General features: G+C 53.9%; 2 protein-coding genes across 9 annotated transcripts in view; one reads left to right on the forward strand and one right to left on the reverse strand.

Annotated features, from left to right (window-relative positions):
- Window positions 1-615: 615 nt before the first annotated feature.
- Window positions 616-26,499, reverse strand: COMT (catechol-O-methyltransferase). 4 transcript variants are annotated; one of them, XM_030815844.1, is made up of 7 exons: window positions 26,370-26,410; window positions 10,606-10,699; window positions 8,762-8,855; window positions 7,232-7,520; window positions 6,297-6,490; window positions 5,461-5,592; window positions 616-1,115 (listed from the first exon to the last, which is right to left on the reverse strand). In XM_030815844.1, exons 2-7 carry the CDS (start codon window positions 10,611-10,613, stop codon window positions 915-917), a joined length of 918 nt encoding a protein of 305 aa, XP_030671704.1. In that variant the 5' UTR covers window positions 10,614-10,699; window positions 26,370-26,410; the 3' UTR covers window positions 616-914. The 4 variants fall into 4 exon arrangements, with proteins under 4 accessions (XP_030671704.1, XP_030671708.1, XP_030671706.1 ...); XM_030815848.1 differs by lacking the exon at window positions 10,606-10,699 and having other exon boundaries at window positions 7,232-7,814; window positions 26,370-26,499; XM_030815846.1 differs by lacking the exon at window positions 10,606-10,699 and having other exon boundaries at window positions 26,370-26,489.
- The window catches only part of TXNRD2 (thioredoxin reductase 2), a 72,684-nt gene continuing 72,528 nt past the window's right edge, over window positions 26,428-26,583 (forward strand). For all 5 annotated transcript variants that reach the window (XM_030815829.1, XM_030815828.1, XM_003280362.4 and 2 more), the window contains exon 1: window positions 26,428-26,566. In XM_030815829.1, coding sequence (XP_030671689.1) covers window positions 26,464-26,566 — 103 coding nt within the window. In that variant the 5' untranslated portion in view covers window positions 26,428-26,463. The remainder of the gene's footprint in view (window positions 26,567-26,583) is intronic.

The raw sequence follows: 26,583 nt of genomic DNA on the forward strand, positions 1-26,583 counted from the left end.
TAGGGGCTGGTCTGGGTGCAGGTGAACTCAGCTAGCACAGGGTTGATCTCTGTCCTGGGCCTGGGAACTGGGCCCTTGGAGCCTCTGAGGTGGCTAGCAGTCTGACCCCTTGGAGGAGCTGGGGGCAGCTCTGGGTGTAGGTGGACACAAACCAGCACTGCATCCTCATTCATGGGCCAGGGAGGCAACTACAGGGATGCGGGGGCTGGTCTGAGCCATTGCCTCTTCTGTAAGCAAGGCCCAGTGGGGAGTAGGGAAGGAGATGCTTCAACTCTGTGCCACATGGGGCCCAGAGGGGCTGGTGCTGCTGCGGGGTCCACCTGTCCCCAGCACCTGCTTGGTCAGACAGGTGTGAATGCTGGCTGACTCCTCTTCGTTTCCCAGGCCGGCAGTCGTCCCCATGGGGCTAACAGGTGCCCCTGGCCTAGCTGCAGGAGGGCTGACCTCTGCACCACTGTGGCTGGGAGGCCAGTGGGCCAGGCATGCCACCCAGAACCCAGCCAGCTAGGGGCCCCGCCCTTAGCGTTAGCGTCCATCAAGGGGAGCTTTGAATGTTTGGTGCCCAAGTCAAGGGCAGCAGGGGAATGGCAGTTGAGAAGGATGTACTAAGTCGAGTTATAGCTAAATATTTAGATTCTTAATTTCTATTTTATATTTTTAAAACATGGTATTAGTAGATAAGATAATATAGCTAGCCAGTGTTAGTAAAGAAGTCATGATTGAGTCTTAAAAAAGGAGAACAATCCAGTGTTGCAGTTCAGAGAGGTCAGCATGTCAGGGCGCAGGCCTCGGCCGAGGTGTGCTTTGCATTTAGGACACAGCTCGGAGCTGCAGAAGGTCAGCAGGAGCACGTCTGTGGCACCTTCAGTACCAGGCTGGGTGAGAGAGCCCGAGAGGGGGGCCGGGGGGAGCAGTCAGGGCCCTGCTTCGCTGCCTGGGCCCTTGTAGATGGCCTTCTCCAGGCCGTCCAACACCTTCCTGTATTCCAGGAATGATTGGTAGTGTGTGCACTCAAAGCGGCTGCTCCCACGCACGTGTGCTAGGAAGTCTGGCGCACCTGGGCAGATCACGTTGTCAGCCAGTAGCACTGTCCCCTTCCGCAGCAGGCCACATTCCTGCAAACAGACCAGGGGGTGGGGGAGGTGAGGGTCAGAGGTGCCCAGAGAACCTGCCCCAAACCAGGATGGGTGCTCCTCACTAGACCACGGCACCACGCCTGTGCCCAGACCCTGGGGCCAGGTTTCCACTTTCTCCCCAGCGTGACTCCTGCAGGAAAGGACTGTACAAGACACGGGTGCCACCTTTAGAACATGGGCCCTGTGAGGACAGGGACCTTTCTCTCATCAACTCCTGTATCCATCTCAGGAGTATCCATCCCTTAGAACAGCATGTGGCACACAGTAGGTGCTCAATAAATGCTAGCTGTATGAGTGGAAACAGTGGGGCCCACAACACCCAGTGCCAGGAACTCAGGCCTTCGAGGGAGAGGCACCCAGGGAGAGGGGTTGCTGGTATGGTGCCTGGAGACAATATTGGCCTGACCAGGGTAAACCTGCAGGGCTGAGGTGGGGCAGACCTCCCACCAACAAGCCTGCCCCTTGGGGTCAGTTCTGGACATCCCCAAGCTCCTGCATGTGCAGACCCCCCATCTTCACCAGTGCCTGGGCCCTGGGAGGACACAGAGTTCCTCTGCCTGAGTTCTGTGCAGAAGGAAGGAGTTGTTACTGGACACGCAGCCAAAGGGCATGGCCCATGGGGTCCACTATCGGGAGAAACCTCATAGGATGCTTGCCTATCAAAGCTGTCAAAAAAGGGTTTGCTTACATCACATAAACAATAAAGAAACCTTGAGAGGAAGTGTTTGCCTATGGGGAGGAAGGACCTACCAGGGCAAGGGACAACCCAGTCACCTTGTCTTGGAGATTTGACTTAGCAAACAAAAGTTAACAAGCAATCTCAAACATCTAAAGTAAAATAAAATCAATTTGCAGGCACGGATATCTGACCCCACATCCCTCTGGGATGGGCCTGGAGAGTCCCACAGGGCTTGCAGCTGTCCTGGTGGTGGGTGGCGGTCGTTTCCAGCCTGTGTCCTGCAGAGAAAGCAGGGGGCTTTCACGTGACCGTATGGACACCACACGGCTGCAAGGTCAGTGAGGTCAGGGGACAGCCCCAAGGTCCAGAGTTGAACAGGAAGTACCACCATGAATCATGATGTGTTTTCATTTAGAAAAAAAAAAAAAATGTCCTAGCAATGTCAGCTGAAAAGACCTAGAACAAAGCGCCACCCAGGAGGACAATGGCCTAGGCCCTGAGCAGGGCGGCTGCCTTCCACGCCCTGCCTTCCAGTCTGGGCCAGGGAATGCATGAGCGAGGGGTCTGGGCTCCTGGACTTCTTGGGTTGCGCCAGGGGACTCAGGAGCCCAATCTGGTCATCAGGGATACAGATGACGTCAGTGGACTGAAAGACACCAGACCACTGCACCTGCACGAGTTAAACAGGAAAGAAGGAGGGAAGGGCAGAAAGGAGCATGGGTCACTTTTGGAGGCTGCCAGGGGCCCACTCCTTTACAAAACTGGTCAAAAGGGGAAAGAAGGCAGCACCTGTCCTTCCTGTCCCCCGACACTGCAAGCCTCCTACCAGCTACTCAGACCACCTGGAGAACTGGCTAAACATGCATCAGTGTCTGAGCAGGACTGAAAATCTAATGCCATGGAGAAGTGACAGTGTCAGAGGAGCAGGTGACACTATGCTGAGGTGGTTTTCATCTGTGCCCACCCTCCTTAAACTCTCCTCCCTTCAAGAGTTGGAGCCTCACAGAGGTTGCAGGGAGCCAAGATCGCACCACTGCACTCCAGCCTGGGCGACAGAGTGAGTCTGTCTTGAAAAACAACAACAATAACAAAAAGTTGGAGCCTCAGACCCAGCACACACCTGTACTCCCGGCACTTTGGGAGGTTGAGGCAAGAGGATCGCTTGAGGCCAGGAGTTTGAGACCAGTCTGGGCAACATAGGGAGACCCCATTTCTCCAAAAATTTTTAAATTAGCCGGGTGTAGTGGTGCATGCCTTTAGTCCTAGCTACTCAGGAGGCTGAGGTGGGAGAATCACTGGAGCTCAGGAGTTCGAGGCTACAGTGAGCTATGATGTCATCACTGCACTCCAGCCTGGGCACAGAGCAAGACTCTGCCTTTCTCTTTTTTTTTTTTTTTTCTTTTTTAAGGGGGAACTCATTCCTGTTCCTTTGGGCGTGGGCTGGACTTGGTGACGATGGCAGCCCGGTGGAGAGGCCTCCTCAAAGCAGCCCTTGATGTTGAATTGCAACCTGCTCCTGAGCCCCTCAACCCCCATGCCTCCGATGCCCACAGAACCCACTGAGGGGATGGCTAGGCCTTCGCTAGAGCCAGGCTGTCCCCTAACCCTCTACAAGGGGGCACAGGGCCCCAGCCGTGAGTGTGCAGATGTGCGTTTAACAAGGACACCCATTCCCAATTCATGACTTCCCACTTCATGACTTTGCTTATTTTGAGATAATTACCAGCTTTGCACAAGCAGCACTGAGAAAACTATTAGTTTCCTAGTTACTAAACTGCAATGTTTGCTACTTTTCTATGAAGGCAGGCCCCTGTAATTAGCACCCACACCACAGCTGCTGAAACAGCCCCAGTAACGCAGGCCCAGCTGTGGGTGTCTTTCCTGCCCAAGTGAAGCCCGTCTGGCTGAGCGCCTGCTCTCTGCCATCAATACCCAATTGCCAGCATCATGCTCCTTTGTCAGGGGTGAGCCCCCCTTCCAGCTACCCTGTCCTGGCCTGTAGGTCTCCCTCCCACCCTCCCACTGCCTGCCCCCGTGGCCAATACAGGTCCTCCGTCTCCACAGCCAGGGTTCAGTGCCTCCTCGTGAGTTCAGGGCATCTGAAATGCCCTCCCCACAGCCCTCTCCACACTCCACAAGGCTGACAGGGATCTTTCCAGAAAAGTTTTTGTTGTTTTAAAAGCTGGAATAAGGGCGGACGCGGTGGCTCATGCCTGTAATCCCAGCACTTTGGGAGGCTGAGGCGGGCAGATCACGAAGTCAGGATATTGAGACCATCCTGGCCAACGTGGTGAAACCCCGTCTCTACTAAAAGACAAAAAATTAGCCGGGTGTAGCAGCGTGCACCTGTAGTCCCAGCTACTCAGGAGGCTGAGGCAGGCTAATCACGTGAATCCAAGAGGCGGAGGTTGCAGTGAGTTGTGATCATGCCACTGCACTCCAGCCTGGTGACAGAGCAAGACTCCATCTACAATTACATTATATATATATATATATATATATATATATATATATATATATACACACACACATATATATACATACACACATACATATATATATATATATATACACATATATATGTATATATATATATTTTTGCCATGTTGCCCAGGCTGGTCTTGAACTCCTGGCCTCAAGCGCTCCTCCTGCCGTAGCCTCCCAAAGTGCAGGGATTACAGGCATGAGCCCCTGAGCCCAGCTCCAGAAGACAGGTCTAACCTCATCCTCACCTGCCCAAAGTCCTGTGTGCCCTCCCATTGTTCCTGGAACATCCTCTGCCCTTTCACATCTCTGCTAGTGCTGGTTCCTTCCAATCTGTGTCCAGGGCCCAGTGGCCCTACCTAGCCAGGCATGGGGGCTGTGCCCCTCGTGCTCCTAGTCTGGCTGCTAACAGCAGTGTCCAGTTTCTGGGAGAGCTGCAGGTGAGCGAGCACCAGGTGGGGAGGCCGTGAGGGTGGGTGTCCCAAGCCCAGTGGAGGATCACAGAGCCACTCAGTGTCGCTGACCACCAGGGAGGGATGGGGCAGTGTGTCATTGATGTCAGGCTCCTTAAGCATCAGGCTGTGAAGGGCCACCAGTGCCCCACACCCCCCAGGGAAGCGAGGACAGCCCCACCTGCTGCCTGGCCTCAGGGCACTCAGGGTCCTCGCCAGCGGGGCTGGGTTGGGGGAATGCACAAGATGGGGCCTCGGGAGGAAGATCTGCAGGAGACACATGTTTTCTTTGCACGAGCAGTGGCTTGCTTGGGGGAGAGCAGGCCGGGCCCGGAGTGGCCCTTCCCCACCCCATCTCCTTGGTCCTGTGCCCTTTCTGCCCTGGTGTCTGGTCTGGGGTGTGCACCCCACTTCTGCCACCCATTTTGCACCTGCACAGGCAGCTGGCTCCCCAGTTCCCAACAGGCCACCCAGCCAGGCCTCTGGCCCAGCTCCCCACCCATCTCCACCCACCACAGGGCCTCCTCAGTCCCCCACACTCCCAGACCTCAGGTGGTGCCTCGAGTGAGCTCTGTGTCTGAGGCACCTCCAGAGCGAGCTGTGTCCACACAGGGCTCTGCTGGGATACCTGGCTCTTTGGAGAGGCTCAGGCTGACTGAATGGGCCCTGGGCAGCAGCTGGCACAGACGCCATCCTGGTCGGGGCTCACCTCCAGGAGAAGCGTGTCCGGCAGGTACCGGTCCTTCCAGTGGTCGAGGAAGACCATGTCCAGCGTGTCCACATCATACTTCTTCTTCAGCTGGGGGATGATGTCTTGGGACGCCCCAACCACAACGGTGACCTGGAACAGCGCCTGTCAGTGCCCATGTCCTCACAGACAGGAGGCCATCCCTACACACCCATACAACAGCGCCTGTCGGTGCCCACGCCCACACAGACAGGAGGCCAATCCTACACACCCATACAACAGCGCCTGTCGGTGCCCACGCCCACACAGGAGGCCATCCCTACACACCCATACAACAGCGCCTGTCGGTGCCAACGCCCACACAGACAGGAGGCCATCCCTACACACCCATACAACAGCGCCTGTCGGTGCCCACGCCCACACAGGAGGCCATCTCTACACACCCATACAACAGCGCCTGTCTGTGTCCACGCCCACACAGACAGGAGGCCATCCCTACACACCCATACAACAGCGCCTGTCGGTGTCCACGCCCACACAGACAGGAGGCCATCCCTACACACCCATACAAGCATTCATCAGTTTTCTTTAGGGTTCTGGGGTGACAAGGCCCCACTCTGTCCCTGCCCCTCCTAGTGCCACCTTGGCAGTTTATCCAGAGCTGTGAGACCACCCTCACTGAGCTGCTGGGGGGTCTTTCCTCAGCCCCAGGCTGGGAAGCACTGAGGGGCCTGGTGATAGTGGGTTTTCAGTGAACGTGGTGTGAACACCTGGTGGGGAGGACAAGCTGCGAACGCCTTCCCCGCCCACAGCCCTGGCCCTTTTTCCAGGTCTGACAACGGGTCGGGCATGCGCACCTTGTCCTGCACGCCAGCGAAATCCACCATCCGCTGGGTGATGGCGGCGTAGTCGGGGTTGATCTCGATGGTGAGCAGCCTCGCCCCTGGTGACAGCAGGCGGGCCATGCGCACAGCTGAGTAGCCACAGTAGGCCCCCAGCTCCAGCAGCACGGAGGGCTGGTGCTCCTGAATCACGGCGTCCACGATCTTGCCTGTGCAGGGTGGGGGACGGGGGAGAGGTAAGCACAGGCAGAGAGAGGGGAACTTGGATCCCCAGGCACGGCCCCCCGCCTCTCCCAAAGAGCAACGGCCCCTCCCAAATGCCTGGCCACTGGCCCTCCTCTGCCCGCCCTCCCTACCCGCTGGAGGGGTCTTTTACCTCCCTGGTATCCCCAGCCCCCGGGACCTGGTCCCCACTGTGAGCACGCTTGGAGCTTCCATAGTCCCTTAGCCTCTATGCTCACGCTGGTCCCTATCTTTTCCACCCTTCCTGGCTGGCCCCAGTGTGTCCTAACACAGAGCTGCCCTCTCTGAATCCCCAAACCACCCGCCTTGGGGCCCCAGGGCGGCACTAGTTCCCTGAGTCACTCCGTGAGCCCAGGAACACATCCTGTGCCCCAGGCTGAAGTCCAAGCGGGGGCGGGCCCAGGAGAACCTGTCTGACTGGTCCCCAGGCAGGTCCCGTGGTGGCCAGAGCAGAGTTCAAGGGGAACTGCACCACCGTCAGACCCTGTGAGTGTGGGGGCCTGTTGTCCTGGGGCAGCAGGCAGCAGGGCCTGGAGGGGTCATCAGGGACCCTGGGACTCCAGAGGAGCCCCCCAGCCCTATCTGGGCATATCCCAGGGTTCCCAGCCCCCTGGAAACAGGGTGATAACAGCTTCTCCTGTAAGGGCTTTGATGCCTGGTCCTGGGTCCCTGTCCCAGAGCTCAGCACCTCCCGGCCGGGACCCCACCTTTCTTGTCGCCCACGTTCATGGCCCACTCCTTCTGCTCGCAGTAGGTGTCGATGGCCTCCAGCACGTTCTGTGCGTTCCCGGGCTCCGCATGCTGCAGCACGTGGTGCAGGATGCGCTGCTCCTTGGTGTCACCCATGAGCAGGTTGTAGATGGGCTGCAGGACGAACTCGTTCCAGCCGATAAGGCACAGGCCCCAGCCCCAGTGCCTCAGGAGCAGCAGCAGCACCACCAGCAGCACCAGGCCCAGCAACACAGCTGCCAACAGCAGAGGTGGGGCCTCCAGCATCTGCAGGGCGGGAGGGGAGGGGCGCCAGTGCTTTGTGCTCCTCCTGCAGCACCCACACGCCCCTTTGCTTGGAGTGCCACCATCGCCCCCTTGTGTTCACAGAAGGGCAAGGTTCAGAGATGCCAGCCATGTGCCTCAGTTGCCTGACGTGTCAGCGACAGGGAGCCAGCCTTCTCGTGCCCTCCGGTGCCCTCGGGTGGACAGAGCAGGTGTGTGCCTCTGGCAGTCCTGTGTGGAGCCTGCAGGGTCACACTCCCTGGCCCTGGGTGCTTCCTCAGGCAGCCCAGGGATCCTCTAAAACCACACAAAATACAGAACCAGACACGGACCCAGGCTGTTGTCTCCCAGCTGGCTTAGAGGACACCCAGGGGTAGGGAAGCCCCATGGCCCGGAGTTGGGGGTAGTGACGGGTGGCCAAAGGAGAGGCTGTATGGTGCAGCCCTTTGGCCTCGTGGTGAGCCTGTGCTGGTCACCCATGCTCTGGACGCCCCAGGGATTCATGTGGCCTTTTCATTGAGTGTCCAAGTAAGGACACTGGCAGTCCCCAGGCCAGGCACACCAGGACAGACCCACTCACCACTCCCCTTGGGGACAGCAACATGTGGCCTGTCCCAGATGAGAAAGGCCAGCCCTGCCGCCCACCACAGTGTACCTCATGGGGCACAGTGATGGCAAGTGACCCCACTTGAAACCTATTTGAAATCCTCCTGGTGTGACCCTCCAGGCAGGTAGCCTGGGAACCAGACAGACAGAAGCCTGGTGAGGGGACCCAGCAGGCAGAGAGCAGAGCACAGGAGGCCTGAGGCAGAAGCCCAGGGGTTCAGGTCAGAGACCCTAAAATGGGAAGGACACAAGGAAACTTCCTCTAGGGCCCCTGTGGTCACTCAGAGGTCTTTCTGGGATGGGGCCCTGGACTCCCAGTGGCATAGGAGATCCCACTGTCCGCTGGACACTCCATTTTAGAAAGGCACACCCAGGCGAGGAGGCAGGCCCAGGGCCGCAGAGGGGACACCCCTGGAGGCCAGCCTCAGGGCACCAGAGGACAGAACAGAAGAGAACAGGGAAGCAGAGGCTCCGCCCTAGGGGGAGGCCGTGTGGACACCAGGCTTCTAGGGGATTTCAGGCCACGTGGCCTATTTACACAGGCAGAGTGGACATGTGCTCAGCAGACCTGTGCCCATGCACCGGGCTGGAATCCGTACCCACCCTGGCACTGCCCCGGCTACCATTGGCCAACTCACCTTCAAAGCACCTCTGAGCAGGCTCCAGCCCTCTGGCTGCGGGAAGGGTCTGGGATCTCCTTCTCTGAGCTCGGCAGCAAAGCAGATGTTATTTCTGTGGAAATCAATTTTGCCTTTGGATAATCATCAACATAAACCCTGACCTGGTGATGACCAAGGTCCAGATATCTGAGCCCCTTCCCCAGATAAGGCCAGCCTGGCCTCAGCCTTCCCTAGCAGGGCGAGGGCAGTGCTTCGCCTTTCCGGTTTCAGAAGAGACAGCAGAAGGCCTCAGAGAGGCCAAGGGACATCCCTACTAGTGTCCCCCAGCCAGGGAGCCCAGGGGCAGTCTCCTGGTCCCTGTCCGCACTGCCCTGTGGGCTATGTGCGTGTGCCCCTGCACCTGGTGAACCACAGGAGGAGGGAACCACTCTGCTCAAGTTGTATTTCCCCTGAAGAGTCCTTAGTACCTTGGAAATGTGTAAGACCAAGGGCTAGTTTACCAAGAACATACACAAATCAGTAAGAAAAAGATGATGAGACAGATGGGTCACAGTGGCCAACATGCGGCTCACAGGGAAAGGCCAAAGGCCAGAGCCCCGAGCAGGTGATGGAACCTGGTGCAGGGCTCAGTGACAGCGGGGGTGCCCCTGTCCACAGCTGCAGGAGTGGGAATCGTGCCGCCTTCTGCTACTACCCTGGGGAAGGGTCCCAGGCCTGCAGGGAAGCCTGTGGCCCACTGTGTTTCCCAGCGGGGCAGGACGTGCCATGACCTACAGGGCTTGTGGGGAAAAAACAAGAGATGGTGCTTCCCTAAGGACAGTGTCCTTATTCTGGCAGGAAGATGACAGGGGGAACCATGGTGGAGAGGGACCATGCAGACCTGAAGCAGCCAGAACTTTCCACCTTGCTCCTTTCTTCATGGTGGGGATTTCCTGTGACACACCCTGTTGCTTTGTTTACTATTATCTGCTATGGTTTATTTATCTATAATGACTACTACTAGTATTTGTGTGGTCAGATAATGGGCCATTTTGTTTACTCTCCGTATTTAAAAAACAGTGTTAGAAATAAATACCCCAGATTAAAAGGGCTATTCTGCTGAAACAGCAAATTACTTGGTAGACCTTGGAGTCCCAAATTATATATATCCAAATCTGCGTTAATACTTGAATTGTGTAAGAATTTGGCTTTTGAATCTCTAATCTCTAGGTCCATCTGTTCATAAATCTGCAGGCAGTGTCACCCAGGGCCTAGTGGGAGGCAGCAGAGGGGAGGAGGCCACAGCAGGGAGGGGCCCAAAGCCCCCTTCCTTTGCCCGGCAGGAGGGACTGGCCCACTCCACTCTGCAGGCTGGGCCCGGCTGGTGCCAGGAGGCACCCAGTGCCCACCTGTCCCACCTGCCCGCGGCTCTGTGGCCAACTGGGACCCAATGGCCAAGAGCCATGGGGGCTGGGGAAGTGCTCAAGGCCAAAGGCTCAAAGGCCAACACGCCCAGGCCCCAATGCAGTGCCTGGGGCCACAGTGCCCACGGCCACCTCACAAGGCCCTCCAGCATCCGCCAGAGGAGAGCGCTGGGATTCCCTTGTGTGACAACTTAAGCCCTGAGCAGAGGGACTGGCTGCCCCAGGCCATCAACAGAGCCCTGGCCCCTGCCCACCCCTCCTCCTGACAGCTAACCACCTTCGCTCCGCCTCAGCCCCGTGGGGCCTCCCAGCCCACCGTCCTCTCGGCTAGCTGGTGTGGGAGGGGAGGCCCCAGAAGGGGAGGCCCCGCCCACTGGGCCGGGAGGGAGGCGGGACCACATTCAATTGACTTTGGGACCACTCCCACCCAGCCACGGAGGAGGGTGGGATCACGCCCACCTGGCCATCCGAGGGCTGACCCTGCGCTGTCACCGGCCACTGCCCAGTTTCGCGGGACGAAAGAGCAGGCAAGTGAGGAAATGGAGAGCGGGTCCTGAAAAGCCGAGAATCAGGCCTCCCTTTAAAGAAAGCCACGTAGAAACCCACCTTTGCCACTCAAACCTGCTCGGATGTTCCCAGCGCTGGGATTTTGCCCCGTCACCCCTCCATGGGGAAAAGGAACAGCTCCTTTAGTTTGGGGTCCCAGGACTCGAGAGTGGGCACGCCAGCTCAGTGTCCGACTCGGGACCCCTATGATCGGATCGCCCTACTTTGGCTGCGTAGTCTAGGGAGCGTCAAGAGTCCCCCTTACGTTACAGAGAGGCAAAAAGAAACAGTTTTGAATGCCCCTGTGGTAGGGGGCGGCGGGGTGCAGGCCGGAGGACCGAGGGGAATTCTCTCTGCTTTTGTGTATGTTTGAAATGTGCTTTTTTGTTTTTAGTTTTTTGAGACAGGGTCTCACTCTGTCGCCCAGCCTGGAGTGCAGTGGCGCCATCGCAGCTCACTGCAGCCTCGACCTCCTGGGCTCAAGGGATCCTCCTGCCTCAGCCCCCCAAGTAGCTGGGACGACAGATGTGCACCACCCCACTTTTTTGTGTGTGTGTGTAGAGATGGGGTGGAGATGTGCACCACGCAGCTTTTTTTTTTTTTGTAGAGATGGAGTGGAGGTGGGTTCTCGATATTTTGCCCAGGCTGGTCTCCTGAGCTCAAGCGCTCCACCCCCTTGGCCTCCCAAAGTGCTGGGATTACAGGCATGAGCCACCGTGCCCATCTGGCTTTTTATTTTTTTAAAGGAAAATAACAAGTGTTAGCAAGGATGTGATGAAATGGGAACCCTCTTGCATTGCTGGTGTGAATGCTGTGGAAAACAGTTTGGTAGTTCTTCAAAAAGTTAAACATGTGGTTAGACCTGGTGGCTCACGACTGTAATTCCAGCACTTTGGGAGGTTGGGATGGGAGGATTGCTTGAGCCCAGGAGTCCCATACCAGTCTGGGCAACATGGCAAGACCCCATCTCTACAAAAAACTTAAAAATTAGCCAGGTGTGGTGGTCCATACCTGTAGTCCCAGATACTTGGGAGGCTGAGGTGGGAGGATCACCTGAGCCCAGGAGGTTGAGGCTGCACTGGGCTGTGATCCTGCCACTGCACTCCAGCCTGGGCAACAGAGCAAGACCCCGTCTCAAAAAAAAATTAAACATGCTATATACCCATAAATATTAAAAAATTCTTAAAAACCCACAAAAATTAAAAATAAAAAAAGTTAAACATAGAACTACCATATGACCCAGCAATTCTACTTCTAGGTGTATACCAAGAATTGAAAACAGGGACTAAACCAGATACTCGTACCCCAATATGCATAGCAACATCATCCACAATGGCCAAAAGGTAGAAACAACCCTTCCATCCGTTAGCACCTGAATGGATAAATAAAACATGGTAGAGCCATATGATCCAGTTACTTAAATGAATAAAGTACGGATGAATTCACAGTTCATCAAAATGGATGAACCTTCTGCACCGGCTGCCTGGCCATTGGCTTGCAAGCTCATGAGACCCCTGCGAGGCCCACGTTCCCTCCTCTGTGAAACGGCTGATGGTCTCACCCTCCAGCACAGTAGAGGGCAGGCATGATTGTGTCCACACCGCACCTGCACATGCTTGCCACATGCACATGCACGCGTGAGGGCATCCTCAGTGCCTCACAGTGCGGCCGGGACACAGGCAGCTGGGCTTGACACCTCCGGCTCTAAAGAGCATGAAGCCTCTGGGCCTCAGTGCCAGGCCTGCCCAAGCTTCTCTGCCCAGCAGTCTGCTGCAGAGCTAGAGAGTCCATCACCTCTGTCACCTGGTCAGTATTCTCTCTCACATTGAACACACCCTAGATGACATTCATCTTCCTTTATTTTATTTATTTAGAGACAGGGTCCTGTTTAATTGCCCAGGCTGGAGTGCAGTGGCGTGATCAAGGCTCACTGCAGCTGCAGCCTTAAACTCCCAGGCTCAAGGCATCCTCCTGAGTAGCTGGGACCACAGGTGCACACCAATGCATCTGGTCTCATCTTTCTTTAAAAGACAGGAATGCTGGCCGGGCGCGGTGGCTCATGCCTGTAATCCCAGCACTTTGGGAGGCTGAGGCGGGCAGATCACGAGGTCAGGAGATCGAGACCATCCTGGCTAACACAGTGAAACCCCGTCTCTACTAAAAATACAAAAAATTGGCCTGGTGTGGTGGCAGGCGCCTGTAGTCCCAGCTACTTAGGAGGCTGAGGCAGGAGAATGGCGTGAACCCGGGAGGCGGAGCTTGCAGTGAGCCGAGATCGTGCCACTGCACTCCAGCCTGGGCAACAGAGTGAGACTCCGTCTCAAAAAAAAAAAAAAAAAAAAAAGACAGGAATGTTTTCCATAAATATACTGCAAGTAACATCAGTGAAATGAGACTCTTAAAAATCCTTTAAAAATATGAACTATGGCTGCAGCAGTGGCCACACCTGTAATCCCAACACTTTGGGAGGCTGAGGCAGGAGGATCACTTGAGCCCAGGGGTTCAAGACCACCCTGGGCAACATAGTAAGACCCTGTCTCTATAAGAAATTAAAAAACTAATTCTATGACCTGGTTTCTAGGCTCATTTTAAAAAATCCATAAAAGATAACTAGAAAATGGGCCTGGTGTCGTGGCTTACTTTGCCAGCACTTTGGGAGGCCAAGGCGGGCAGATCACAAGGTCAGGATTTCGAGATCAGCCTGGCCAATATGGTGAAACCCCGTCTCTACTAAAAATACAAAAATTAGCCAGGCGTGGTGGCAAGCACCTGTTAGTCCCAGCTACTCAGGAGGCTGAGGCAGGAGAATAGCTTGAACCTTGGAGGCAGAGGTTGCAGGGAGTCAAGATCACGCCACTGCACTCCAGCCTGGGTGACAGAGCGAGACTCCACCTCAAAAAAGAAAAAAAAAAAAGCTCAAGACCATCCTGGCCAACATGGTGAAACCCTGGCTCTACTAAAAATACAAAAATTAGCTGGGCGTGGTGGCGTGTGCCTGTAGTCCCAGTTACTTGGGAGGCTGAGGCAGGAGAATCGCTGGAACCCGGGAGGCGGTTGCAGTGAGCTGAGATCGCACCACTGCACTCCAGCCTGGGCAGCAGAGCAAGACTCCATCTCAAAAAAAAAAAAAAAAAAAAAGAAAAGAAAAAAAAGAAAGAAAGATAACTAGAAACTGACTTTGTTCCCTTTGCAAAGATCTGGGGTCCATCAATTTTGCTCATTCTGCTGTCACCTCTGTCTGAAGAGTGATTGACACTTTGGTCTCTATTCACCCACATCTTCCTGCTCAGGAAGGTGTCTTTCTCCTCTTCCTGGGAGAAAGACAGCTACCAGGGGCCACGGAGAGAAAGACTGGGCTACGCAGCAAGCTCAGGAGACCTCTGGTTGTGCCCTGAAATGGCTGTGCATCCTCCGTTCTCCACAGAGGGCCAACACGCGGCTGCAGCGACCCTCGGAAAGGCCACTGGCCATTTGGGGCACATTGTCCTCACTATTCCAGAACACAGGACCAATGCCAACAGCTCCCTGCACACTGAGAGCCACTGTGGCTTGGACGTGCCTCATCCTGCCCTCACAGGGCTGTCGGCCCAGTCGGGGAGACAAGCATAGAGCCACAGGCGTGATGACAAACAGGACACAGATGGCAGGAAGGAGGCCAGTTCTAAGCGTTTACACACAGGGGCAGCTCTGCTCTGCACACAGGTCCCCCATGGAGGCTGCAGAGGGCCCTGCCTGGGGCTTGCTCAAAAGGGCTGGAAACCCCCAGCAAAGGCTGGAACTGCTGCAAGCAGCCCTGCCCTTCGGGGCTGATCTGGTGTGATAAAGGGGGACCAGGATTCTGGCAAGGGATTCGACTGCAATCCAGTAATCCAGGGAGAGCCAGTACAGGTGCTTAGAGACAGGCCAGGCAGCATCAGGTAGGCCACACGCTTGGGCAGGGCCTGTGGACAGGCTGAGAGGACACCTGGAAGCCAGTCTGGGTGACCCCACAGGCTGCAGCCTGGCCCCGCGCTCATCTCTGGACCCAGGGGCTGGCCACTCACCTCCATACAGCCTCTGGGAATCTAAAGAAATGACCAGAAGTTTAATGGCCACAAAATACCCATCGAGTCAGGCATGGTGGTATGCCTGTAGCTGCAGCTACTCAGGAGGCTGAAGTAGGAGGATTGCTTGGGCCCAGGAGTTGGAGGCTGGTGTGAGCCATGATTGCACCACGGCACTCCATCCTGGGCAACAGAGACACTGTCTCTAAAACAACACCACAATAAAAATGCCATCAAATCCAGATGGGGCCTTGCCTCTCTCTGGCAGCACTCTGGGAGTGTCCCCCTCCTGCTACTGTCTCATAACCCCCAGTACAAGAAGCTGTCATTTCTCCAACCTGCAGAGAGGAAGGAGGAGGCAGAGGACTAGCCTCTCGCCCCCATGACACCTGAGAAGAGGTGAGACAGTGACACCTGAGAAGAGGTGAGACAGTGCGCCTGCCCTGGGCACCCTGTGAGGGGCCTACCTGCTATTTCTGTAAATGAAGCTTTATCAGAATGCACAATCAACCAGGCGTGGTGGCTCACATCTGTAATCACAGCACTTTGGGAGGCTGAGGCAGGTGGATCACCTGAGGTCAGGAGTTCAAGAACAGCCTAACCAACATGGTGAAACCCCAGTCTCTACTAAAAATACAAAATTAGCCAGGCACGGTGGTGCATGCCTGTAATCCCAGCTACTTGGGAGGCTGAGGCAGGAGAATTGCTTGAACTGAGGAGGTGGAGGTGAGCCGAGATGTGAGCTGAGATGGCGCCATTACACTCCAGTCTGGGCAACAAGAGTGGGAATCAGTCTCAAAACAAAACAAAACAAAAAACATACAATTGCATACACATTGTCCGTGGCTGCTCTCATCCGACCATGGCAGAGGTGAGCAGTTGCAACAAAGACTGCATCCTACATGGGGAAAGGGGCTGGTGTGGAAGGGAAGGGGTCAGAATGGAAGTTCAGAGGGCCAGGCAGAGGGCAGTCCCCTGTAGTCTCCCCTGCCTGGTATCCTCAGTGGGGCCAGGCCCCCAGGCTCAGGGGAAGGCTTTTTTTTTTGACTCAATACCTAAGAGCTAAAGGGAAGGCTTTCACACAGACTGCACACCTGCTTCAAGCCAGGTGCTGCAGGGACCACGGTGACTTTGTCTTCATAGACACACCAAGAGGCAGATGCAAGGGCTGGGCTGAGAGAGGCAAGAGGCTGCACTGCACCTGCAGATCCACAGCCCCAGGGGGCCAGCTGGGCCATCCCTGCCTGTGGGGCCCCTCCACTCCTTTAATGTGGCCCCGCCGGGGCCCCCTCCCCTCCCTTCCACGGGCCAGACCTGCATGGTGGTCGCACATTCGCTTTATCCTTCAAGGGCGTTCTCCTGGTTACATCAGATTCTGCCTTGGCACCTGCTTGAAGGCCCCCTGCAGGTCAACCTGCTCATGCGGCAGGAGCTCAGCCTCCCGGCTCCCGGCAGAGGGCAGGCCTGGGGCAAGAGTGTAGGCTGGCTTGGCTCAGTGTGGAGGGGAAAGAAAGGACAGGGGTGCCTTTAGGGAGGGGCAGAAAGGGCCTGGACATGCCTAGTGGGGTGACGTGCAGGCTGGCCATCTGCCCCGCTGGACTGAGCCTGGGAGCCAGCCCTGCCTGGGAATGGGGATGATTTTGGCAGCTGCTGGGTACTGTAAACAAACCCGGCTGGGCGGGGTGGCTCACGCCTGTAATTCCAGCACTTTGAGAGGCTGAGGCGGGCAGATCACAAGGTCTGGAGTTCGAGACCATCCTGGCCAACATGGTGAAACCCTGTTTCTACTAAAAATGCAAAAAATGAGCCGGGCGTGGTGGCGGGCGCCTGTAGTCCCAGCTACTGAGGAGGCTGAGGCAGGAGAATTGCTTGAACCGTGGAGGCGGAGGTTGTTGCAGTGAGTGGAGATAGTACCACTGCCCTCCAGCCTGGGCGACAGAGCGAGACTCAAAAAAACAACAACAAAAAAACAAAGCCCCAGCATCTGGACCAGGCTCTGGGCCAGGCCTGCATCTAGACCACACTGGATATGAGTGGAATCTGACCTCCTCATTGCTCTCCTCAAGGCTGGGTGGCAGCCCCACCCCCAGCGCCCAGGCTATGAGTCCTGAGGCTCACCATGGCAGCAGCCTGGACAGACTCCCCCATCACACTCCCGCCAGGCTCCTCTGAGCACGTTTCTTGGGTGAGCCTCACCTTGGCCTATCAGGCTTTGAACAAACACTAACAAAGCTGCTGCTGCTTCTTCATTGTATTTATTTATTATTTATTTATTTATTTATTTATTTTTTGAGATGGGCTCTCACTCTCTCACCCAGACTGGAGTGCAGTGGCGCAATCTCAGCTCACTGCAACCTCTGCCTCCTGGGTTCAAGCAGTTCTCCTGCCTCAGCCTCCTTAGTAGCTGGGATTATAGGCTCACACCACCACGCCCAGCTAATTTTTGTATTTTTAGTAGAGACAAGGTTTCACCATGTTGGTCAGGCTGGTCTTGAACTCCCGACCTTGTGATCCGCCCACCTTGGCCTCCCAAAGTGCTGGGATTACAGGCGTGAGCCACTGCGCCTGGCCTTTTTTTTTTTTTTTTTTTGAGATGGTGTCTCACTCTGTCGCCCAGGCTGGAGTGCAGTGGTGCGATCTTGGCTCACGGCAAGCTCCGTCCCCCAGGTTCATGGCATTCTCCTGCCTCAGCCTCCCGGTAGCTGGGACCACAGGCTCCCGCCACCATGCCCGGCTAATTTTTTTTTATTTTTAGTAGAGACGGGGTTTCACTTTGTTAGCCAGGATGGTCTCAATCTCCTGACCTCATGATCTGCCTGCCTCGGCCTCCCAAAGTGCTAGGATTACAGGAGAATGCCATGAACCCGCGGGACGGAGCTTGCCGTGAGCCGAGATCGCACCACTGCACAAAGACCCTGCATGAGAAAGTCACGGCTACCAAGAGAATTTCCTGTGTGTTCTGGCCAACACCTGAAGATGGGGCCTGTCTCTGTCTCCCAGTCTCTGTGGGTTTGGGGGCCTGACTTCAGTAAGCCCCCGTGGCAAACCCAGATCAGTTTCCCAAGGCTAACCCTCCCTTCCTGCCTTTGGTAATTTTCCACTTTCCTCACTCCACTGAGTCCCCACTGTTCTTCCTCCCCACTGCCCACTTCTTTGCACAAATCGGAGCGGAGCTCGGCTCTCTCCCCTCCTGTCACTGGCCACCAAATATTATAATTTCTGTCCTTATCACTTTAATGTCCAGCTGTGTTTCTCTGTGATCAGGGGCCAGGACTTGGATCTGCATGGGAACCACCATCCGACCAAGCCTCGGATGCAACAACCGGAGCCCACAGTGTGCACAGCGATCCGTGTTATCTCCACTCTGCCTGCTCATGCGGGAGTCACATGGTTTGATTTGCGATCCAGTGGTCCGGAAGAACATCGGATGCAGCAGTGAGGACAGACATTGCTTCTTATGATTTTATGATTCTGAGTAAGGCTCTGAGGCGCTAAGAGTCCCAGGCTTTTTTTTTTGAGACGGAGTCTTGCTCTGTCGCCCAAGCTGGAGTGCAGTGGCGCAATCTCGGCTCACTGCAAGCTCCGCCTCCCGGGTTCATGCCATTCTCCTGCCTCAGCCTCCCAAGTAGCTGGGACTATAGGTGCCAGCCGCCACGCCCGGCTAATTTTTTGTATTTTTAGTAGAGACGGGGTTTCACCGTGTTAGCCAGGATGGTCTCGATCTCCTGACCTCGTGATCCACCTGCCTCGGCCTCCCAAAGTGCTGGGATTACAGGTATGAGCCACCGCGCCTGCCCCAGGCTTCTTCTGAACCGTACCTACCTCCTGGGCTGGAAGTTCTTCTTCCTGGCGCCTCGTTCCCAGAGGGGATTCACTCCTGACTCCTGGTGGAGCTGTCTTGCCCGCTCTGTTGTGTGTTCCCGCTCCTCCTGTGGGAGCTTCTTACTGGCGCCCTGCTGATCACGCCCTCTGCTCTACTTTAATCAGCATGTCAAAACAAAACTGCGAGGAACAAGCGCGCCTCTGTCTGCTTCCTTCCTTGTTGATGTGACTTTACCAAGGATAATTTGGAACATCAGTGGCTTCTTTGGGATACTTGAGATCTCCCCAAACTAGCTCCTCTCAGGCCTCTCCCTTCCTATCACCTCCACACCTCCCTACTTTCTCTTGAAGGAGACACCCCCTTCAAGTCTGGCCTCCTCCACCCCTGGGCCCCCGCTGCAGGCCTCTCTCTTCCCCCTCCAGCCCCTCAACTCCCCACGGTCCCTGGAACTTTAGGCTTCCTGCCCCATCAGGGGCTTGCAGTGCCTCAGGGACCCACAAAAGCAACCAGCTGAGCTCACTGTAAACATGTAGTCATCCATCAGGGCAAAACAAGTCGTAAACGTCTTATCCACAAATACAGGTAGAAAGCCTTCCCCTCACACTGAGCAAGTGACGCTTAACTTGTCCAATTTGCCAGAAACATATTTGGGATAAAAATATAAAATAGGGCTGGGTGGTGGCTCACACCTGTAATCCCAGCACTTTGGGAGGCCAAGGTAAGTGGATCACTTGAGGCTAGGAGTTCAAGACCAGCCTGGGCAACACAGCAAGACCTTGTCTCTACAAAAAAAACACAAAAAAAACAAAAATCAAAAAACAAAAAAAAAAAAAAAAAAAAGAAAAGAAAAAATATATAAAATAGAGTAAAAAAAAAAAAAGTGGGAACTAGCTCTTATATAAACTAGTGAGTTGTGTTTTGTTAATTGCATTCGATAATATATTGGCCTAAAAAGCTTCCAAGATGTTTTCAAGAACTTTCAACCTCAGAGTCATACTAAGTGAAGTTAAATAATAGACATTCATCGAATATCTAAATAATACCTGAAGAGAAGAAAGTGCTGAACCATTCATTATTAAACATAAGTTTTTGTACTTTTTGGCTTCTTATTTTTATATGGTACAGACTGGCTAAAGGTATTCTGGTCTGTTAATAAACATGTTCTTGGCACTTAAAAACATTGTACTATAAAAAGGATATACCTCTAGAGATTATAAGATGGTATATTCATAAAATTTGCCAATAAACTGGTAAATGACAGACAATTTCCAGTTGTCTTCTTCCTAGTTTTATTTGTAAAATACAAGTTATGGCCGGGCGTGGTGACTCATGCCTGTAATCTCAGTGCTTTGGGAGGCTGAGGTTGGAGAATTACTTGAGCCCGGGAGTTCAAGGGTGCAGTGAGTCCTGACTGTGCCACTGCACGCCAGCCTGGGCAACAGAGCAAGACGCTGTCTCTTAAAAAAAAAAAATACCGGTTACTAATGGTTAAAAATTATAATCAATATATAAAAACAAAACTCCTAGAAACAATAAGAATGAGGGAAACAATTTCATATACAAAGTATGGGAGGAAGATAGGATGTGTTTTTATATGAAAAGTATGCAAAGAATGTAGAGTGTTTTTGTTAAAGAAAGGGATGTAATTTTGTCCTGAAGTAAAATTACAAAAAGAGGAAAAATATGGGACAAAGCCTGAATGGCCCAGGAATTCGAGACAAGCCTGGGAAACATGGTGAAAACCTGTTTCTATAAAAAAACGCAAAAATTATTAGCCTGGCGTGGTGGTGCATGCCTGTAGTCCCAGCTCCTTGGGAGGGTGAGGCAGGAGGATCGCTTGAGCCCAGGAGGTCGAGGCTGCAGTAAGCTGAGATCTCACCACTGCACTCCATCCTGGGTGACAGACTGAGATTCTGTCTCAAAACAAAAGCAACCGTGAGTGGATACAGAAAGTTATCCCTATGTTTCCCAGGCTGGTCTTGAACTCCTGGCCTCAAGAAAGTCTTCAGAAAAGAAATTTTATGTTATGAGGTCAAAGCTGGCTAGAATTGACCTCATAATCATTGAATGGATTTATGTATAAAGTTTCTTTAAAAAAAATTTTTTTTTTTTGAGACAGAGTCTCGCTCTGTTACCCAGGCTGGAGTGCAATGTTGTGATCTGGGCTCACTGTAACCTCTGCCTCCCAGGTTTAAGCAATTCTCCTGTCTCAGCCTCCCAAGTAGCTGGGACCACAAGCACATGCCACCACGCCCAGCTAATTTTTGTATTTTTAGTACAGATGGGGTTTTGCCATGTTGGCCAGCCTGGTCTTGAACTCCTGATCTCAGGTGATCTGCCCACCTTGGCCTCCCAAAATGCTGGAATTATAGGCGTGAGCTGCTGCACCCGGCCTAAATTTTTTTTAGTGACAGAGTCTTACTCTGTTACCGAGGCTGGAGTGCAGTGGTGCAATTACAGCTCACTGCAACCTTGAACTCCTGGGCTCAAGTGATCCTTCCGCCTCAGTCTTCAGAGTACATGGGACTACAGACATGTACCACCAGGCCCAGCTAATTTTTCAAATTTTTTTTTTTTTTTTTGTAGAGACAGGGCCTCAGCATGTTTCTCAGGCTGGTCTCAAACTCCTGGGCTCAAGCAATCCTCCCTCCTCGGACGCCCAAAGTGTTGGGATTATAGGCGTCAGCCACTGCATGTGGCCTGTGACATTGTCTTGATCTCAAACTGACTTGAGATTTCCTGGAGGGCCCCTGGAAGACCTCAAAGGATCTGTCCTGTGACCTTGTAAGAGAGATGTTAAACTAATTAGGTTTATTTCAATGGTGAATTTTGTGGGCAGCAAGTCACCCAGGTGCTGAGGCAAGAGACCGAGGGCACGAGCTGTTCCAGTATAATAAAGAAAATATATAAAGTAAGAATAGTTGTACTATAGATCATAGATATGATTATATATGAACATTATTAACCACTAGTTTGTAGCAATTACTCTTTATTCCAATATTATAATAATCTTCGCTCTACAATTATAACCTAGGAGAAACCAGGCCATACAGTGATAAGAGCTGAAGGGACACGGTGAGAAGTGACCAGAAGACAGTGTGAGCCTTCTGTTATGCCCGGACAGGGCCACTAGAGGGCTCCTTGGCCTAGTGGTAATATCAGCGCCTGGGAAGACGCCCGTTACTTAGCGGACCTTGGTCTAGCGGTAGCGTCAGTGCTTAGAAAAAGCACCCGTTACTTAGCAGACCGGGAAAGGGAGTCTCCCTTTCCCTGGGGAGAGTTAGAGAAGTCTCTGCTCCACCACTTCTTGTGGAGTGTCAGGCCCGCCCGCAGTTATCTGGAGGCCTAACCGTCTCCCTGTGATGCTGTGCTTAAGCGGTCACGCTCCTGGTCCGCTTTCGTGTTCCACCCTGTACACCTGGCTATGCCTTCTAAATAGCAGTAACAAAATTAGTGAAAGTACTAAAGGTCTCTGAAATACAGAAATAATGGCGTAAGCTGTCTCCTCTCTCTCTCTCTGCCTCGGCTGCCAAACAGGGAAGTGCCCCCTGTCCAGTGGACACGTGACCCATGTGACCTTACCTATCACTGGAGATAGCTCACACTCCTTACCCTGCCCCCTTGTCTTGTATCCAATAAATAACAGCCCAGCCTGGCATTCGGGGCCACTACTGGTCTCCGCGTCTTGGTGGTAGTGGTCCCCGGGCCCAGCTGTCTTTTCTTGTCTCTTTGTCTTGAGTCTTTATTTCTACGATCTCTCGTCTCTGCACACGGGGAGAAAAACCCACAGATCCTGTAGGGCTGGACCCTACAGAATTTCATGCAAGGTGCTGTCAAATAAAAAATGCTATTTAGGGCCGGACGCGGTGACTCACGCCTGTAATCCCAACACTTTGGGAGGCCAAGGTGGGCAGATCACGTGAGGTCAGGAGTTCAAGGCCAGCCTGGCCAATGTGGCAAAACCCCATCTCTACTAAAAATACAAAAATTAGCTGGATGTGATGGTGCACACCTGTAATCCCAGCTACTTGGGGGGCTGAGGCAGGAGAATCGTTTGAGCCCAGGAGGTGGAGGTTGCAGTGAGTCGAGATCATGCCACTGCACTCCAGCCTGAGCAACAGAGCGAGACTCTGTCTCAGAAAAAAAAAAACTAAAAAAAATTTTTTTTAAATGCTATTTAAACTTCCTTGAGTTATATGTATATTGGTAAATGTTAATATGAGGATTCCAGATATTGTATAAAGTTCCCACAAACTGGTGAATACCCTTCTGCCGATGACATGTCCTCATATAACAGCAATCATCATTCTGGTTATTATTTAAAATGCTATGTGTCATAAACAACCAACATTCCTTGTAAATCGTTCGATTTTGTAATGATCTCTCATTAGATATTTAACTACACCATTTTAAGTCTTTTGTCATTAGAGTTTTACTCTGATGCTTTCCCGAAAGCAGAGTGTCAGGCCCGCCCGCAGTTATCCGGAGGCCTAACCGTCTCCCTGTGATGCTGTGCTTAAGCGGTCACGCTCCTGGTCCGCTTTCATGTTCCACCCTGTACACCTGGCTATGCCTTCTAAATAGCAGTAACAAAATTAGTGAAAGTACTAAAGGTCTCTGAAATACAGGGCAAAGTGCTTCATCTTCAACAAAAAGGGACCAATGAAAAGGCCCATGACAGGTACTCTGGGGTAGGCTTCTGACAGCATTTCTCTGTTTCTTTTTTTTGAGATGGAGTCTCACTGTGCTGCCCAGGCTGGAGTGCAGTGGCACGATCTCGACTCATTGCAAGCTCCACCTCCCGGGTTCACACTATTCTCCTGCCTCAGCCTCCCGAGTAGCTGGGACTACAGGCGCCCACCACCCCGTCTGGCTAATTTTTTGTATTTTTAGTAGAGATGGGGTTTCACTGTGTTAGCCAGGGTGGTCTCGATCTCCTGACCTCGTGATCCACCCACCTTGGCCTCCCAAAGTGCTGGGATTACAGGCATGAGCCACCACTCCCAGCCTAATTTTTTTTGAGATGGAGTTTTGCTCTTGTTGCCCAGGCTAGAGTGCAGTGGTGTGCTCTTGGCTTACTGCAGCCCCCCACCTCCAGGTTCAAGCGATTATCCTGCCTCAGCCTCCTGAGTACACCACCATGCCCGGCTAATGTTTTGTATTTTTAGTAGAGACAGGGTTTTGCCATGTTGGCCAAGCTGGTCTCGAACTCCTGGACTCAGGTGATTTGCCCACCTCGGCCTTCCAAAGTGCTTGGGATTACAGGCATGAGCCACTGGGCCCGGCCTATCCTTGAGGTTTTATGATCTGCCTGTCACTTGGACTGTCACTGCCTTCCTACACATCAGCCGTTACCAAATCCTCCCATCTACTTTCCTTCAGTATCTGGCTACCTACCACTCTCTCCAGACTGACATTTCCAATTTGTCTCCTCCCTGACTTGGTGTCACCAAGAACTCAAATCCCTACTGGGACTCGGGTGGTCTCGTAGCTGCCCTTTGCCCCCAGGATCTGAAAAAAAAAAAAAAAAAAAAGCCCTGCAGACTGAAGCCGGAAAACTTGATAGAAACTTGAAAGAACTCAGCACCACAACAGATTCTCCAGGGGCAGCCTTTGTGCCTGGAGCCGCTGCTACACAGGCCGTCCGGAAGACCCCCCACCAGCTCCTGCATGCCCCATGCTCTCTCCAGAAAGTAACCACAACTGCGATACCGATGCCTATATTATCATCACAAACTTCACACCACACACCAGGAAATCCGAGTGCCCCTGCTGGCCTTGTTAGGGCCCAACGGCCAGAAACCTCAACTGCTGCCCTATAGGCTCAAAAACTGGGTTTATCAACAGCTCCATTCATCTTTGTTTTTCTTTCTTTCTTTTTTTTTTTTTTTTTTTTTAAGATAGGGCCTCTCTCTGTTGCTCAGGCTGGAGTATAGAGGCAAGATCATGGCTCATGGCAGCCTCCACCTCCCAGGCTCAAACAATCTTTTCACCTCAGCCTCCCAAGTAGCTGGAACTACAGGCCTATGCCACCACGCCAGGCTAATTTTTAAATTTTTTGTAGAGATGGGGTCTTTATGTTGCCCAGGCTTGTTTCAAACTCCTGGCCTCAAGTGATCCTCCTCAGCCTCCAAAAGTGCTGGGATTACAGACATGAGCCACCGTGCCCGGCCTGTTATTTTTGTTTCCTCATTAAATGCCTGACTGCTTGCATCATCCAGCAAAAATCCTTTGCTACCAAGATGGTTCCGCTGGTACTTTATGAACACAACACAGAACAGAAAATGGACGGGTACTGTCGAGAGGAAAGAAGCATGTCTCTGCTCTTCTTGCACAGGAGGAGTGCTGACAAAGACCCTCCCTCCCCACACTCCAGCCAGGCTCCTTGGAGTGCCCTTCTCCACTGGGCCTCACCCTGGCCTATCCAGGCTGGAACGAACACTATCATAGCTCCTAACAGCTCAAGGCCACATTCCCAGAACGATCCTAGCCCCCTCTAACGTGCCTGCCTGAGAAGTTCAAGGCTGCCACAAGAATTTCCTGTGTGTTCCAGCCAACACCTGAGGATGGGGCCCCTGTCTCCCAGTCTCTGTGGGAGGTTGGGGGCCTGACTTCGGTAAGCCCCAGTGGCAAACCCAGATCAGTTGGTTTCACAGGGGCCAACTCTCCCTTCCCAGTTTTGGCGATTTTCTATTTCCCTAACTCTACTGAGTCCCCACCCCTTCCCACTCCCTCACTCTCCCTTTAAACTCCAGGCACGTCTAGACAAATCAGCATGGAGCCAGCTTTTTCTCATGTTGTCAGTAGTTACCAAGTAAAATCTGTTTTTTTCTGCATTAACTAGTGTCTCACTGGGCTCTGCAGGGCAGCTCCTATGGTCCCTCAGGCTTGGAGGGTCACTTTAAACAATAGAAAGCAACAGGACACAAAAATCCCTGGCTGGAAAAATCCAAAAAGCAGGTCTGTTAGCAGGGCAGGCCCGGAGTGACTTCCCCTTTCTCTAACATTCCCACGTGGTCCTGCACACCACACATCCCCCCGACCCTGGGGAGTCCTGGGCCCCTGCCTGGTGGAGCAGCCACTCTCTTGCAGGGAAAAGCCCTGGGGTACCCCAAGGCCTCCAAACAGGGAGCCTGTTGGAGAAGTCACCAAGGCCCTCTGAGTCTGGGGCTCCACAGACCCTCCCCGAGGCCTTCTGCAACTCTCCAGCTCTGAGTCTGATCCCAGCCCAAGGATCAAGTGGGACCCTCCCCTGTGACTCTGCCACACCCTCACCAGGTCAAGCCCTACTCCAGGGACAGGCTTATCCTCCTAGTCTGGACCCCCAACCCAGGCTTGAAGTGGGATCTCCCACCGCTATCTGGAGCCCTTCATCACAGCACAGATCTTCAACCTCAGCCTTCCACAAGGAGCCTGGGGATCCCACCCAAGTCCAAAGATCCCTACCCAAGGTCCGAATTCCCCACCCCCATCCGGAGCTCCTCAACCCAGGTTTGGAGATCCCCACCATAGGTCGGATCCCTTCACTGAGGTCTGAATTCTTCACTCCCGATCAGGGCTCTCCACCCCAAGTCAGATCCCTCACCCCAGGGCCAGAGACCCTCACCGAAAGTCAGATCCCTTTACAGCGCTCCGAATTCCCCAGTCCCCATCCAGATCCCCCACCCCAAGTCCGGAGACCCCCACCCAAAGTCAGATCCCTTCACAGCGGTCGGAATTCCCCACACCCTATCACAGTGTTCCACCCTAGGTCTGAAGGCCCCCGCCCCGAATCCGGCCCCATTCGGCCCCGGTCTGGCCAGCGCTCTCACCTCTCCCGCGGCGGCGCGCCCGGGACTGGACCCGCCCCGGTCCGGCGCAGGCAGCGCGGCGGGCAGCCCCAGCCGCCCCAGAAGCCCCACGACGATGGCGGCGATGGCGGTGGCGCTGCGGGGATTAAGAGGGCGCTTCCGGTGGCGGACTCAGGCCGTGGCGGGCGGGGTGCGGTGCGCGGCGCAGGGCGCAGCAGGTAGGATGGGGTCGGGG

Source organism: Nomascus leucogenys, chromosome 7b (genome assembly GCF_006542625.1).
Source record: "Nomascus leucogenys isolate Asia chromosome 7b, Asia_NLE_v1, whole genome shotgun sequence".
NCBI classification, from domain to species: Eukaryota; Metazoa; Chordata; class Mammalia; order Primates; family Hylobatidae; genus Nomascus; species Nomascus leucogenys.